Source organism: Nerophis lumbriciformis, linkage group LG02, assembly GCF_033978685.3.
Source record: "Nerophis lumbriciformis linkage group LG02, RoL_Nlum_v2.1, whole genome shotgun sequence".
Classification (NCBI taxonomy): domain Eukaryota; kingdom Metazoa; phylum Chordata; class Actinopteri; order Syngnathiformes; family Syngnathidae; genus Nerophis; species Nerophis lumbriciformis.
The window spans coordinates 2613367-2630749 of NC_084549.2; the positions used below are offsets into that span (position 1 = coordinate 2613367).

General features: G+C 33.9%; 1 protein-coding gene across 1 annotated transcript in view; it reads left to right on the forward strand.

The window, feature by feature from the left end:
• The window catches only part of pibf1 (progesterone immunomodulatory binding factor 1), a 137895-nt gene that overhangs the window by 111854 nt on the left and 8658 nt on the right, over positions 1-17383 (forward strand). The window contains exons 16-17 of the mRNA XM_061927332.2: positions 401-531; positions 9489-9573. Of these exons, the coding sequence (XP_061783316.2) occupies positions 401-531; positions 9489-9573 (216 nt within the window). The remainder of the gene's footprint in view (positions 1-400; positions 532-9488; positions 9574-17383) is intronic.

Sequence of the window (17383 nt, forward strand, 5' to 3'; positions counted from 1 at the left end):
CTCTTTTCTAAAGTAAATCTACATCTACTATATGATTTGTCTGAGTGGCTTTTTTTTTAAATAAAAAAAATATATGTACCGTATTTTTCGGAGTATAAGTCGCACCTGCCGAAAATGCATAATAAAGAAGGAAAAAAACTAATATAAATCGCACTGGAGCCCGGCCAAACTATGAAAAAAACTGCGACTTATAGTCCGAAAAATACGGGTATATATATATTTTTTTAATCGATTAAAAATCGTTACAAATAAGAATCGCGATCAATCTGAATTTTTTTTTGTTTTGTTTTTTGACACTCCTAATCAAGAGCTCAGTATTTTTCCGTGCAGCCGTTTAAATTTCAGAAGCCAAAAAAAGTGTCCCAATTTTCAGCAGCGGCCATTGTTTGTGTGCACACAGTTGTCAGCGGCCCAGCAGCTGCTGGAGCAGACCCAGCAGCCCTACAGCTACCTGATAGAGACGGCGAGACACAAGGACGGACAGATCGACACGCTGAAGCAACGCGTGGCTTCGCTGGAAGACGCCGTCAGGTACACACGCATTAACACTTTTCATTTCAGGCAAGCAGGTTCATTATATTTGTTCCACTTAGTGTAAATTGCTTTCATTGGCAGTCAGCCATCTCTCCTCGCCCTTAAGTGATTTAGCTCCTTTTCTTTCCTCCTCAAGTCGCTTTGACACGTTTGTCAGTCTGTGAGTGAGGGGAGTGTGCGTGCAACTGTGTCAAACTATGCAATATCCAATTAAAACTACTCTACAAACCAAAGGCTTCACGTAAATGTTCCTAATAACGACTGGTTTTAATTAACGGCAGTCTCCGATGGTTAGCGGCTGGGTGGTCTACAAAAGCAAATAACTGTGGGGTTCTTCTTTAATTTGGCATTAACAGCTGTGGCTGTAGGCAACCTCCTGAAGTGTTCTTTAGCCCCACAGGATGGCAGTAATTGCATTTAAAATATCATAAGTGGTCAGCAGCCAATATATGAATGCTGGCTGAGCAGTTGCTGCTGGGTTGTGCAATATTATTAAAAAAATGACCTTATAGTTTCCTTGATGGTGTAATGGTAAACGTTTCTGCTCTTGTATGGGTTCTGAAGTTGTGTCTGGTGAAAAAACTGAGCCATTCATGCATTTAACTCGCTGACAAGGAACAGACAAGAGTGGGGAAAAGAAGAAAATTAAGTTAGGAAATGCTACATTTTTGCTTTTCACTTTTTCATGCACTCCAAATAATTATTAAAGTTTCCAAAATGAGATTATTTTTTATTAAATTAAAAAAAAAAAAAAGCAAATGAAAAAATCAATGATTAATTGTTTTTTTATGTGGGGAAAATAAGAAAATGAGGTTAGAAAATACTACACTTTTGCTTTCCACTTTTTCATGCACTCCAAATAATTATTAAAGTTTCCAAAATGAGATTATTCTTTATTAAATAAAAAAAAAAAAAAATGAAATTAAACAACAATTTTCAATTATTGTTTTTTTATATGGGGGAAAAGAACATGAGGTTAGGAAATGCTACACTTTTGCTTTCCACTATTTCATGCACTCCAAATAATTATTAAAGTTTCCAAAATGAGGTTATTCTTTATTAAATTAAAAAAAATAAAATGAAATTAAACAACATTTTTCAATTATTGTTTTTTTATATGGGGGAAAAGAAGAACATGAGGTTAGGAAATGCTACACTTTTGCTTTCCACTATTTCATGCACTCCAAATAATTATTAAAGTTTCCAAATTTTGAATATTGTTTTATTAAATTCATAAAATTAAATTAAATTAAAAAACATTTTTTCAAATATACATTTTTTTTATTTGGGCAAAATAAGAAAATTAGGTTAGGAAATGCTACACTTTAGCTTTCCACTATTTCATGCACTCCAAATAATTATTAAAGTTTCCAAATGTTGAATATTTTTTTATTAAATTCATAAAATTAAATTAAATTAAAAAACATTTTTTCAAATATACATTTTTTTTATTTGGGGAAAATAAGAAAATGAGGGTAGGAAGCGCAACACTTTTGCTTTCCACTAGCACTCCAAATAATTATAAAAGTTTCCAAAATGAGATTATTTTTTATTAAATTAAAAATAAAAAAAAAGCAAATGAAAAAACATTTTTCAATTATTGTTTTTTTATATGGGGGAAAAGAAGAAAATTAAGTTAGGAAATGCTACACTTTTGCTTTCCACTTTTTCATGCACTCCAAATAATTATTAAAGTTTCCAAAATGAGATTATTTTTTATTAAATTAAAAAAAATAAAATGAAATGAAACAACATTTTTCAATTATTGTTTTTTTATATGGGGGAAAAGAAGAAAATTAAGTTAGGAAATGCTACACTTTTGCTTTTCACTTTTTCATGCACTCCAAATAATTCTTAAAGTTTCCAAAATGAGATTATTCTTTATTAAATTAAAAAAAAAAAAAAAAAAAGCAAATGAAAAAACATTTTTTCAATGATTAATTGTTTTTTTATGTGGGGAAAAGAAGAAAATGAGGTTAGGAAATGCTACACTTTTGCTTTCCACTTTTTCATGCACTCCAAATAATTATTAAAGTTTCCAAAATGAGATTATTTTGTATTAAATTAAAAAAAAAAAAAAAAGCAAATGAAAAAACATTTTTTCAATGATTAATTGTTTTTTTATGTGGGGAAAATAAGAAAATGAGGTTAGGAAATGCTACACTTTTGCTTTCCACTTTTTCATGCACTCCAAATAATTATTAAAGTTTACAAAATGAGATTATTCTTTATTAAATAAAAAAAATAAAAAAAAGCAAATGAAAAAACATTTTTTCAATTATTAATTATTTTTTTATGTGGGGAAAATAAGAAAATGAGGTTAGGAAGTGCTACACTTTTGCTTTCCACTTTTTCATGCACTCCAAATAATTATTAAAGTTTCCAAAATGAGATTATTTTTTATTATAATAAATAAATGATAAATGGGTTATACTTGTATAGCGCTTTTCTACCTTCAAGGTACTCAAAGCGCTTTGACAGTATTTCCACATTCACCCATTCACACACACATTCACACACTAATTAAAAAAAAAAAAAAGCGCAAATGAAAAAACATTTTTTCAATGATTAATTGTTTTTTTATGTGGAGAAAATAAGAAAATGAGGTTAGGAAGTGCTACACTTTTGCTTTTCACTTTTTCATGCACTCCAAATAATTATTAAAGTTTCCAAAATGAGATTATTTTTTATTAAATTAAAAAAAAAAAAAGCAAATGAAAAAACATTTTTTCAATGATTAATTGTTTTTTTATGTGGGGAAAATAAGAAAATGAGGTTAGGAAGTGCTACACTTTTGCTTTCCACTTTTTCATTCACTCCAAATAATTATTAAAGTTTCCAAAATGAGATTATTCTTTATTAAATTAAAAAAAATGAAATGAAATTAAACAACATTTTTCAATTATTGTTTTTTTATATGGGGGGAAAAGAAGAACATGTTCTGCTTTCCACTATTTCATGCACTCCAAATAATTATTAAAGTTTCCAAATTTTGAATATTTTTTTATTAGATTCATAAAATTAAATTAAATTAAAAAACATTTTTTCAAATATAAATTTTTTTTATTTGGGGAAAATAAGAAAATGAGGGTAGGAAACGCAACACTTTTGCTTTCCACTAGCACTCCAAATAATTATTAAAGTTTCCAAAATGAGATTATTTTTTATTAAATTAAAAAAAAAAAAATGAAATTAAACAACATTTTTCAATTATTGTTTTTTTATGTGGGGAAAATAAGAAAATTAGGTTAGGAAATGCTACACTTTTGCTTTCCACTTTTTCATGCACTCCAAATAATTATTAAAGTTTACAAAATGAGATTATTCTTTATTAAATTAAAAAAAAAAAAATGAAATTAAACAACATTTTTCAATTATTGTTTTTTTATATGGGGGAAAAGAAGAAAATTAAGTTAGGAAATGCTACACTTTTGCTTTTCACTTTTTCATGCACTCCAAATAATTATTAAAGTTTCCAAAGTGAGATTATTTTTTATTAAATTAAAAAAAAAAAAAAAGCAAATGAAAAAACATTTTTTCAATGATTATTTGTTTTTTTATGTGGGGAAAATAAGAAAATGAGGTTAGGAAGTGCTACACTTTTGCTTTTCACTTTTTCCTGCACTCCAAATAATTATTAAAGTTTCCAAAGTGAGATTATTCTTTATTAAATAAAAAAAAAAAAAATGAAATTAAACAACATTTTTCAAATATAAATTTTTTTTATTTGGGGAAAATAAGAAAATGAGGGTAGGAAACGCAACACTTTTGCTTTCCACTTTTTCATGAACTCCAAATAATTATTAAAGTTTCCAAAATGAGATTATTTTTTATTAAATTAAAAAAAGCAAATAAAAAAACATTTTTTCAATGATTAATTGTTTTTTTATGTGGGGAAAATAAGAAAATGAGGTTAGGAAATGCTACACTTTTGCTTTCCACTATTTCATGCACTCCAAATAATTATTAAAATTTCCAAAATGAGATTATTCTTTATTAAATTAAAAAAAAAAAAAAAAGCAAATGAAAAAACATTTTTTTCAATGATTAATTGTTTTTTTATGTGGGGAAAATGAGGTTAGAAAATACTACACTTTTGCTTTCCACTTTTTCATGCACTCCAAATAATTATTAAAGTTTCCAAAATGAGATTATTCTTTATTAAATAAAAAAAAAAAAATGAAATTAAACAACATTTTTCAATTATTGTTTTTTTATATGGGGGAAAAGAAGAAAATTAAGTTAGGAAATGCTACACTTTTGCTTTTCACTTTTTCATGCACTCCAAATAATTATTAAAGTTTCCAAAATGAGATTATTTTTTATTAAATTAAAAAAAAAAAAAAAAAAGCAAATGAAAAAACATTTTTTCAATGATTAATAGTTTTTTTATGTGGGGAAAAGAAGAAAATGAGGTTAGGAAGTGCTACACTTTTGCTTTCCACTTTTTCATGCACTCCAAATAATTATTAAAGTTTCCAAAATGAGATTATTCTTTATTAAATAAAAAAAATTTTTTTAAAAAAGCAAATGAAAAAACATTTTTTCAATGATTAATTGTTTTTTTATGTGGGGAAAATAAGAAAATGAGGTTAGGAAATGCTCCACTTTTGCTTTCCACTTTTTCATGCACTCCAAATAATTATTAAAGTTTCCAAAATGAGATTATTCTTTATTAAATTAAAAAAAATAAAATGAAATTAAACAACATTTTTCAATTATTGTTTTTTTATATGGGGGAAAAGAAGAACATTAAGTTAGGAAATGCTACACTTTTGCTTTTCACTTTTTCCTGCACTCCAAATAATTATTAAAGTTTCCAAAGTGAGATTATTTTTTATTAAATTTAAAAAAAAAAAAAGCAAATGAAAAAACATTTTTTCAATGATTAATTGTTTTTTTTATGTGGGGAAAATAAGAAAATGAGGTTAGGAAATGCTACACTTTTGCTTTTCACTTTTTCCTGCACTCCAAATAATTATTAAAGTTTCCAAAATGAGATAATTTTTTATTAAATTAAAAAAAAAAAAAAAAAAAAGCAAATGAAAAAACATTTTTTCAATTTAATAATTATTTTTTTATGTGGGGAAAAGAAGAAATTGAGGTTAGGAAATGCTACACTTTTGCTTTCCACTTTTTCATTCACTCCAAATAATTATTAAAGTTTCCAAAATGAGATTATTCTTTATTAAATTAAAAAAAAATTAAATGAAAAACAACATTTTTCAATTATTGTTTTTTTATATGGGGCAAAAGAAAAACATGAGGTTAGGAAATGCTACACTTTTGCTTTCCACTATTTCATGCACTCCAAATAATTATTAAAGTTTCCAAATTTTGAATATTTTTTTATTAAATTCATAAAATTAAATTAAATTAAAAAACATTTTTTCAAATATACAGTTTTTTTATTTGGGGAAAATAAGAAAATGAGGGTAGGAAACGCAACACTTTTGCTTTCCACTAGCACTCCAAATAATTATTAAAGTTTCCAAATTTTGAATATTTTTTTTATTAAATTCATAAAATTAAATAAAATTAAAAAACATTTTTTCAAATATAAATTTATTTTATTTTGCTTTCCACTTTTTCATTCACTCCAAATAATTATTAAAGTTTCCAATTTAGAATATTGTTTAATTAAATAAAAAAAATAAAATAAAATGACATTATTTTTTTTTCAATTATTATTGTTTTTTTAATGTTATATTTAATGAGTTTTCATATGTTGGGAAATAACATCTGCTGCTTCCTTTTAACCCAGCCACCCCCCATCTAGTTTATCTACATACTTATCCTGGCAATAATTATGTATCAAATAAATAATCAATCCATCATTCGTCTTACCAAAACAATTTTTGGACTTAAAAAAAAGTTTCCCTACTTCTGTGGTGAAACAGTGTACGTAAAACACTGTCCTCTGAAAACATGAACTCATTTGCAAGCCCCCAGACTGCACGACCCAGCAGCCCTGCAGCTATGTGAAGAAGGCGCAAGGGAAAGTAGTTAACCGCCAGCCTCTAGTTAGCACGTCAGCCGGTGGAATGTCACGTCGCTCTGTTAACAGTGGCATCATTTCTTTTTAATGCTCCACTTTTATTTCCACTACCGACTCCACACCAATTGGTCAAAAAGTTTTAGTCTTTGTCGTCGGTGAGGGGGAACTATTGTCAAAAGTAGTAATCAGGCCTGGGTCATAGTCAGAGGTGGGTAGTAACGCGCTACATTTACTCCGTTACATCTACTTGTGTAACTTTGGGATAAATTGTACTTCTAAGAGTAGTTTTAATGCAACATACTTTTACTTTTACTTAAGTATATTTATAGAGAAGGAACGCTACTTTTACTCCGCTACTTTTATCTACATTCAGCTCGCTACTAATTTTTTATCGATCTGTTAATGCACGCTTTGTTTGTTTTGGTCTGTCAGACAGACCTTCATAGTGCCTGCGTTTCAACAAATACAGTCACTGGTGACGTTGGACCAATCAAACAGAGCCAGGCGGTCACATGACCTGACTTAAACAAGTTGAAAAACTTATCGGGGTGTTACCATTTAGTGGTCAATTGTACGGAATATGTACTGTACTGTGCGATCTACTAATAAAAGTTCCAATCAATCAATCAAAAGTGTGAAGGAAAAAAGATACTTCTTTATTTCAACCGTACATCCCGTCAAAAGCCTAAAGACTGACTGCACAGTTCCTGTCTTCACAATAAAAGTGCCGCTCCATCGCGCCTGCGCTTTCAAAACAAGAGTCTCCGAAAGCCAGCGCAAACAAGCTAGCAAGCTACGGAGTTTGACGCCAATATATTTCTTGTAAAGTGTATAAAAACGAACATGGAAGCTGGACAAATAAGATGCCAAAAACCCACCACTTTCATGTGGTATTTAGACAGAAAGGAGGAACTTTTCTTCTCCTCCATTTGAAAACGTGGACGTTATCATCACTACTGTCTGATTACAATCAATGCAAGTCATCAGAATCAGGTAATACACCAACTTATATTCTAGTCTTCATGAAAGAAAGGAATCTATATGTTAAACATGCATGTATATTCATTAAAACATCTTTAACATGTAAACAAAAACAGCAAAATAAATACATATAAATTATATACTGTATATATCAATGTATATGTATGTATATCTATATATATATATATATATATATATATATATATATATATATATATATCAATCTATATATATATATATATCTATATATATATATATATATATATATATATATATATATATATATATATATATCAATATATATATATATCAATCTGAACCTTGGTATTTACCGTGATGACGGACTGGCAGTGTGTCGCGCCTCGCCAAGGAGCAGCGAGAATACCAAGAAGCGCATATGCCAAATTTTCAAAGAGAACGGCCTACGGATCACGATTGAAGCCAACAAGCAAACCGTCAACTTCCTTGGCGTCACTTTCAACCTGAGAAATAACAGCTACCAACCATTCACGAAACCCAACACAACACTCCAATACGTGCACCATGACAGCAACCACCCACCCACCACCACGAAAAGAATACCTACCGGAATCAATAAAAGGCTATCGATGCTGTCATCTAGCAAAGCTGAATTTGACCAAGCAACCCCCCCGTACCAAAAAGCCCTTGATGAAAGCGGATACAATTTCACCCTCACCTATGAACCCACGCCAGGAAACCGGCCAAAAAAGAACAGAAAACGAAACGACATCATCTGGTACAACCCCCCATACAGCAAAAACGTCTCAACGAACATTGGACACAAATTCCTCAATCTGATTGACAAACACTTTCTCAAAGACAACAACCTAAGAAAAGTATTCAACAAGAACAACATTAAATTGAGCTACAGCTGCATGAACAATATACGACAAATCATCTCAAACCACAACAAAACAATTGCAAATGAGCCGTCGACCCCCAGTCAGAACGACTCCAAAACCAACAAAGCATGTAACTGTCGAAAGAAACCTGATTGCCCCCTCAACGGGGGGTGCTTACAAACATCAGTTGTCTACCAATCTAAGGTAATACGCAAGGACATTAACACATCCGACACATATGTAGGATTAACCGAGGGAGAATTCAAAACCAGATGGAACAATCACAAGGCTTCTTTCAGGAACAAAAACCTGCGAAATACCACAGAACTCAGCAAACACATTTGGGACCTCAAAGACAATAATGTTGAATATTCAATAACATGGCAAATTCTTGCATCCAGCACACCTTACAATAGTGGTAATAAAAGATGCAACCTATGCTTGAAAGAGAAACTGTTTATTATTTACCGTCCAGACCTGTCATCCCTCAACAAGCGCAGCGAAATTGTAACAACATGCCGCCACAGACGGAAACACCTCCTAGGTAACACATGAGCCAATCACCACGCCCCTAGGCCAGCCTGTACCCACCCTTCTCTGTGCCCTATATAAACCATGGTATGCGAATGCTCCCATTAAAACCTCCTGATGATTGAGGGTACCCCCCCCTCATGAAACAGGCCTGTAGAGATGAAATAGTCTTGTGATTTTTTTTCCCCACACATACATATATATATATATATGATATGTGTGTGTATGTTACTCATCAGTTACTCAGTACTTGAGTAGTTTTTTCACAACATACTTTTTACTTTTACTCAAGTAAATATTTGGGTGACTACTCCTTACTTTTACTTGAGTAATACATCTCTAAAGTAACAGTACTCTTACTTGAGTACAATTTCTGGCTACTCTACCCACCTCTGGTCATAGTCTATTCACCTGGTGTTGAGTCACTAGCAAATGATGGTGACGCATAGTTTCACCCCTCCTCATGCTGATCCTGACCAGACTCCGCCCTCAAACCAAACAAAACACGACAAACTGAAGGCTTATTTTATGTGTCATGGATTAATCCCTATCTGTGCTTTGATATTTCTCGGTGGCGCCAGCGCTCTGAAGAAGGAACGCGCGGCTCTGCTGCAGGTGAAGAACAACATGGCCGCCGATCTGGAGCGCCTCCTCAACCATCGGGAGGTACACCCTCCTACCCCCCCCCTCACAACGTGAATTATTCAATGTTTTACCCCCTCTCGTGTTTAGTCGGCTTCTCGTTTGCATACCAGGAGCACAGAATGAGCCAGTCCTGCCTGTTTGCCTCCTCTTCTTCCTCGTTTGCTTTTTTAAAACACACCTGCAGGCTTTTCTCACCAGACAAGTCCTCTCACTCTGTTGCAACAATTCCTTCAAGATGATGTGTGCGCGCAACATGGGAACACGGTCCCCCTCGCCGTTTGCTGCGTGAAGTATGTGCCCTGTCATAGACAGCTGCTCCTCGGCCTGGCTGTTTGAGATGCCACCGCAGTGTGTGTGTGTGTGTGTGTGTGACATGCCGGGGCTCATGTCCTCAGGGGTGATAAATAGAACAGTGAAATAACACCCCCCCCTCCACCTCCCGCCTCATAAGATCCTTGAGGCTGCTTGAGCGTGGGGTCGCCCTAAAGAGCCTCACGGGGCCCTCTGCAATCGTGACGACGTGTACTAGAGATGCGCGGATAGGCAATTTATTTCATCCGCAACCGCGTCAGAAAGTCGTCAACCACCCGCCATCCACCCGATGTAACGTTTGATCAGAACTGCACCCGCCCGCCATCCGCCCGTTGTTATACATCTAATATTAATTAAAAAGTTAGGAAATGCTACACATTTGCTTTTCACTTTTTCCTGCACTCCAAATAATTATTAAAGTTTCCAAAATGAGATTATTTTTTATTAAATTAAAAAAAAAAAAAAAAAAAAAAAAAAGCAAATGAAAAAACATTTTTTCAATGATTAATTGTTTTTTTATGTGAGGAAAAGAAGAAAATGAGGTTAGGAAATGCTACACTTTTGCTTTCCACTTTTTCATGCACTCCAAATAATTATTAAAGTTTCCAAAATGAGATTATTCTTTATTAAATTTAAAAAAGTAAAATGAAATTAAACAACATTTTTCAATTATTGTTTTTTTATATGGGGGAAAAGAAGAACATGAGGTTAGGAAATGCTACACTTTTGCTTTCCACTATTTCATGCACTCCAAATAATTATTAAAGTTTCCAAAGTGAGATTATTTTTTATTAAATAAAAAAAAAAAAAAGCAAATGAAAAAACATTTTTTCAATGATTAATTGTTTTTTTATGTGGGGAAAAGAAGAAAATGAGGTTAGGAAGTGCTACACTTTTGCTTTCCACTTTTTCATGCACTCCAAATAATTATTAAAGTTTCCAAAATGAGATTATTCTTTATTAAATTTATTAAATAAAAAATAAAAAAATTAAATGAAACAACATTTTTCAATTATTGTTTTTTTATATGGGGGAAAAGAAGAAAATTAAGTTAGGAAATGCTACACTTTTGCTTTTCACTTTTTCCTGCACTCCAAATAATTATTAAAGTTTCCAAAATGAGATTATTTTTTATTAAATTAAAAAAAAAAAAGCAAATGAAAAAACATTTTTTCAATGATTAATTGTTTTTTTATGTGAGGAAAAGAAGAAAATGAGGTTAGGAAATGCTACACTTTTGCTTTCCACTTTTTCATGCACTCCAAATAATTATTAAAGTTTCCAAAATGAGATTATTCTTTATTAAATTTAAAAAAGTAAAATGAAATTAAACAACATTTTTCAATTATTGTTTTTTTATATGGGGGAAAAGAAGAACATGAGGTTAGGAAATGCTACACATTTGCTTTTCACTTTTTCCTGCACTCCAAATAATTATTAAAGTTTCCAAAATGAGATTATTTTTTATTAAATTAAAAAAAAAAAAAAAAAAAAAAAAGCAAATGAAAAAACATTTTTTCAATAATTAATTGTTTTTTTATGTGAGGAAAAGAAGAAAATGAGGTTAGGAAATGCTACACTTTTGCTTTCCACTTTTTCATGCACTCCAAATAATTATTAAAGTTTCCAAAATGAGATTATTCTTTATTAAATTTAAAAAAGTAAAATGAAATTAAACAACATTTTTCAATTATTGTTTTTTTATATGGGGGAAAAGAAGAACATGAGGTTAGGAAATGCTACACTTTTGCTTTCCACTATTTCATGCACTCCAAATAATTATTAAAGTTTCCAAAGTGAGATTATTTTTTATTAAATTAAAAAAAAAAAAAAAGCAAATGAAAAAACATTTTTTCAATGATTAATTGTTTTTTTATGTGAGGAAAAGAAGAAAATGAGGTTAGGAAATGCTACACTTTTGCTTTCCACTTTTTCATGCACTCCAAATAATTATTAAAGTTTCCAAAATGAGATTATTCTTTATTAAATTTAAAAAAGTAAAATGAAATTAAACAACATTTTTCAATTATTGTTTTTTTATATGGGGGAAAAGAAGAAAATTAAGTTAAGAAATGCTACACTTTTGCTTTCCACTATTTCATGCACTCCAAATAATTATTAAAGTTTCCAAAGTGAGATTATTTTTTATTAAATTTAAAAAAAAAAAAGCAAATGAAAAAACATTTTTTCAATGATTAATTGTTTTTTTATGTGAGGAAAAGAAGAAAATGAGGTTAGGAAATGCTACACTTTCGCTTTCCACTTTTTCATGCACTCCAAATAATTATTAAAGTTTCCAAAATGAGATTATTCTTTATTAAATAAAAAATAAAAAAAATTAAATTAAACAACATTTTTCAATTATTGTTTTTTTATATGGGGGAAAAGAAGAACATGAGGTTAGGAAATGCTACACTTTTGCTTTCCACTATTTCATGCACTCCAAATAATTATTAAAGTTTCCAAAGTGAGATTATTTTTTATTAAATTAAAAACAAAAAAAAAGCAAATGAAAAAACATTTTTTCAATGATTAATTGTTTTTTTATGTGGGGAAAAGAAGAAAATGAGGTTAGGAAATGCTACACTTTTGCTTTCCACTTTTTCATGCACTCCAAATAATTATTAAAGTTTCCAAAATGAGATTATTCTTTATTAAATTTAAAAAAGTAAAATGAAATTAAACAACATTTTTCAATTATTGTTTTTTTATATGGGGGAAAAGAAGAACATGAGGTTAGGAAATGCTACACTTTTGCTTTCCACTATTTCATGCACTCCAAATAATTATTAAAGTTTCCAAAGTGAGATTATTTTTTATTAAATTAAAATTTAAAAAAAAGCAAATGAAAAAACATTTTTTCAATGATTAATTGTTTTTTTATGTGGGGAAAAGAAGAAAATGAGGTTAGGAAGTGCTACACTTTTGCTTTCCACTTTTTCATGCACTCCAAATAATTATTAAAGTTTCCAAAATGAGATTATTCTTTATTAAATTTAAAAAAGTAAAATGAAATTAAACAACATTTTTCAATTATTGTTTTTTTATATGGGGGAAAAGAAGAAAATTAAGTTAAGAAATGCTACACTTTTGCTTTTCACTTTTTCCTGCACTCCAAATAATTATTAAAGTTTCCAAAGTGAGATTATTTTTTATTGAATTTAAAAAAAAAAAAGCAAATGAAAAAACATTTTTTCAACGATTAATTGTTTTTTTTATGTGGGGAAAAGAAGAAAATGAGGTTAGGAAATGCTACACTTTTGCTTTTCACTTTTTCCTGCACTCCAAATAATTATTAAAGTTTCCAAAATGAGATTATTCTTTATTAAATAAAATAAATAAAAATTAAATTAAACAACATTTTTCAATTATTGTTTTTTTATATGGGGGAAAAGAAGAAAATTAAGTTAAGAAATGCTACACTTTTGCTTTTCACTTTTTCCTGCACTCCAAATAATTATTAAAGTTTCCAAAGTGAGATTATTTTTTATTAAATTAAAAAAAAAAAGCAAATGAAAAAACATTTTTTCAATGATTAATTGTTTTTTTATGTGAGGAAAAGAAGAAAATGAGGTTAGGAAGTGCTACACTTTTGCTTTCCACTTTTTCATGCACTCCAAATAATTATTAAAGTTTCCAAAATGAGATTAAAGAAAGGAGACTGATCCAATGGAGCACAGACTTGCGCGTGCCACGCTGTCACGACCCAGACGCCCACCAGTGCGCAATCATATGGGAGCCGCGCTGAGCGCACCTCCAAGCGCGTCTCGCTGCCGGCGACGGCCAGGTATGGGCCCGACGCTCCAGCGCCATCCATTTTCAGGGCTAGTTGATTCGGCAGGTGGGTTGTTACACACTCCTTAGCGGGTTCCGACTTCCATGGCCACCGTCCTGCTGTCTATATCAACCAGGGTGAGCCCCACCCCTTTCGTGCGCGCACTGCGCACGGAGTGACCCCTGTTACGCGCCCCCGGCAACAGGGGTGGCAAGCAGGTAAGCTGCGCGGGCGGAGCGCGCGGAGTGACCCCTGTTACGAGCCCCCGGCCACGGGGGTGGCGGGCAGGTAAGCTGCTTACCTGCTGCGCGTGACGCCGGCCGCGGCGAAAGCGGACGAGGCGGGGTGTCGGTGCGGTGGGCGCAATGGTGACCCTGGACGTGCGTCGGGCCCTTCTCGCGGATCGCCTCAGCTACGGCTCCCGGTGGGGCCCTCTCGGGGGAAGGGGCCTCGGTCCCGGACCCCGGCGAGGCGTCCCTTCTCCGCTCCGTAAAAGTGTCCATCTCTTTCCTTTTTTTTTCTTCTGTTGTGGCATATGCTGCAGGTGCCTGCTCGTTTTTCGTATGTGGGTAACAACATTTAACTATGTATATATATTTACCAATTGGTTTAACTGCCACCCGCAAAAAAAAAAAAAAAAATCTAATTAATCCGCCCGACCCGACCCGCGAGCGGATAAAATCTTATTTTTTGTAATTTCATCCGCCCGATCCGCGGATAATCCGCGGACTCCGCGGTTGTGTCCGCAAACCGCGCATCTCTAACGTGTACGCTTTCATGAAAAAGAGGATGACTTGTCACATACGCTAACACAGGCCTGGGCAATTATTTTGACTCGGGGGGGCCAAATTTAGAGAAAAAAAATGTGTTTAAGGGCCGGTATATCTACTTTTAGGAAAACTAACATAAAACCTCACAATAAAGTCAGATTCCATCCATCCATCTTCTTCCGCTTATCCGAGGTCGGGTCGCGGGGGCAGCAGCTTAAGCAGGGAAGCCCAGACTCCCCTCTCCCCAGCCACTTCAAGTGTCCAGCTCCTCCCGGGGGATCCCGAGGCGTTCCCAGGCCAGCCGGGAGAGATAGTCTTCCCAACGTGTCCTGGGTCTTCCCCGTGGCGTCCTACCGGTCGGACGTGCCCGAAACACCTTCCTAGGGAGGCGTTTGGGTGGCATCCTGACCAGATGCCCGAACCACCTCATCTGGCTCCTCTCGATGTGGAGGAGCAGCGGTTTTACTTTGAGCTCCCCCCGGATGACAGAGCTTCTCACCCTATCTCTAAGGGAGAGCCCCGCCACCCGGCGGAGGAAACTCATTTGGGCCGCTTGTACCCGTGATCTTGTCCTTTCGGTCATGACCCAAAGCTCATGACCATAGGTGAGGATGGGAACGTAGATCGACCGGTAAATTGAGAGCTTTGCCTTCCGGCTCAGCTCCTTCTTCACCACAACGGATCGATACAGCGTCCGCATTACTGAAGACGCCGCACCGATCCGCCTGTCGATCTCACGATCCACTCTTCCCTCACTCGTGAACAAGACTCCGAGGTACTTGAACTCCTCCACTTGGGGCAAGATCTCCTCCCCAACCCGGAGATGGCACTCCACCCTTTTCCGGGAGAGAACCATGGACTCGGACTTGGAGGTGCTGATTCTCATCCCAGTCGCTTCACACTCGGCTGCGAACCGATCCAGTGAGAGCTGAAGATCTTGGCCGGAGGAAGCCATCAGGACCACATCATCTGCAAAAAGCAGAGACCTAATCCTGCAGCCACCAAACCAGATCCCTTCAACGCCTTGACTGCGCCTAGAAATTCTGTCCATAAAGGTTATGAACAGAATGGGTGACAAAGGGCAGCCTTGGCGGAGTCCAACCCTCACTGGAAACGTGTCCGACTTACTGCCGGCAATGCGGACCAAGCTCTGACACTGATCATACAGGGAGCGGACTGCCACAATAAGACAGTCCGATACCCCATACTCTCTGAGCACTCCCCACAGGACTTCCCGAGGGACACGGTCGAATGCCTTCTCCAAGTCCACAAAGCACATGTAGACTGGTTGGGCAAACTCCCATGCACCCTCAAGGACCCTGCCGAGAGTATAGAGCTGGTCCACAGTTCCACGACCAGGACGAAAACCACACTGTTCCTCCTGAATCCGAGGTTCGACTATCCGGCGATTGAATGCTAAAAATGTGAATTACCGTCTTTTTCGGACTATTAGTCGCAGTTCTTTTCATAGTTTGGCCGGGGGTGCGACTTATACTCAGGAGCGACTTATGTGTGAAATGATGAACACATTAGCGTAAAATATCAAATAATATTATTGATCTCATTGACGTAAGAGACTAGACGTATAAGATTTCATGGGATTTAGCGATTAGGAGTGACAGATTGTTTGGTGTGGGGAAAAATCGATTCGAATTCGAATCGCGATTCTCACGTGCGATTCAGAATCGATTCTCATTTAAAAAAAAATCAATTTATTTTTAATTTTAATTAATTTATTTATTTATTTATTTATTTATTTTATATTTATTAATCAATCCAACAAAACAATACACAGCAATACCATAACAATGCAATCCAATTCCAAAAGCAAAGCCGACCAAGCAACACTCAGAAGTGCAATAAACAGAGCAATTGAGAGGAGACACAAACACCACACAGAACAAACCAAAAGTAGTGAAACAAAAATGAATATTATCAACAACAGTATCAATATTAGTTACAATTTCAACATAGCAGTGATTAAAAATCCCTCATTGACATTATCATTAGACATTTATAAAATAAAAAAGAACAATAGTGTCACAGTGGCTTACACTTGCATCGCATCTCATAAGCTTGACAACACACTGTGTCCAATATTTTCACAAAGATCAAATAAGTCATATTTTTGGTTCATTTAATAGTTAAAACAAATGTACATTATTGCAATCAGTTGATAAAACATTGTCCTTTACAATTATACAAGCTATTTACTCTGCTTGCATGTCAGCAGACTGGAGTAGATCCTGCTGAAATCCTATGTATTCAATGAATAGAGAATCCCTTTGAATCGAGAAAATATCGTTTTTGAATCGAGAATCGTGTTGAAAAAAAAAAAAATCGATTTTGAATCGAATCGTGACCCCAAGAATCGATATTGAATCGAATCGTGGGACACCCAAAGATTCGCAGCCCTAGTAAACGTATAGCATGTTCTATATGTTATAGTTATTTGAATGACTCTTACCATAATATGTTACGTTAACATACCAGTTGGTTATTTATGCCTCATATAACGTACACTTATTCAGCCTTTATTTATTTTAAATTGCCTTTCAAATGTCTATTCTTGCTGTTGGCTTTTATCGAATACATTTTCCCCAAAAATGCGACTTACCGTATTTTCCGCACCATAAGGCGCCCTGGGTTATAAGCCGCGCCTTCAATGAACGGCATATTTCAAAACTTTGTCCACCTATAAGCCGCCCCGTGTTATAAGCCGCATCTAACTGCGCTAAAGGGAATGTCAAAAAAAAAGTCAGATAGGTCAGTCAAACTTTAATAATATATTAAAAACCAGCGTGATGTGGGCGTGCATGGAGTCGTATATCAACATGGACGGAGCTGCGTGAAAAAAGCCACCCGGCCTCTTCGCGTAAACTTACCTTAACCACTCGCTCATCTTTTCTTCATCCATCCATCCCTTCAAGTTAGCTTTTATGATGACGCCGGCTGGAAAGGTCTCTTTTGGCAA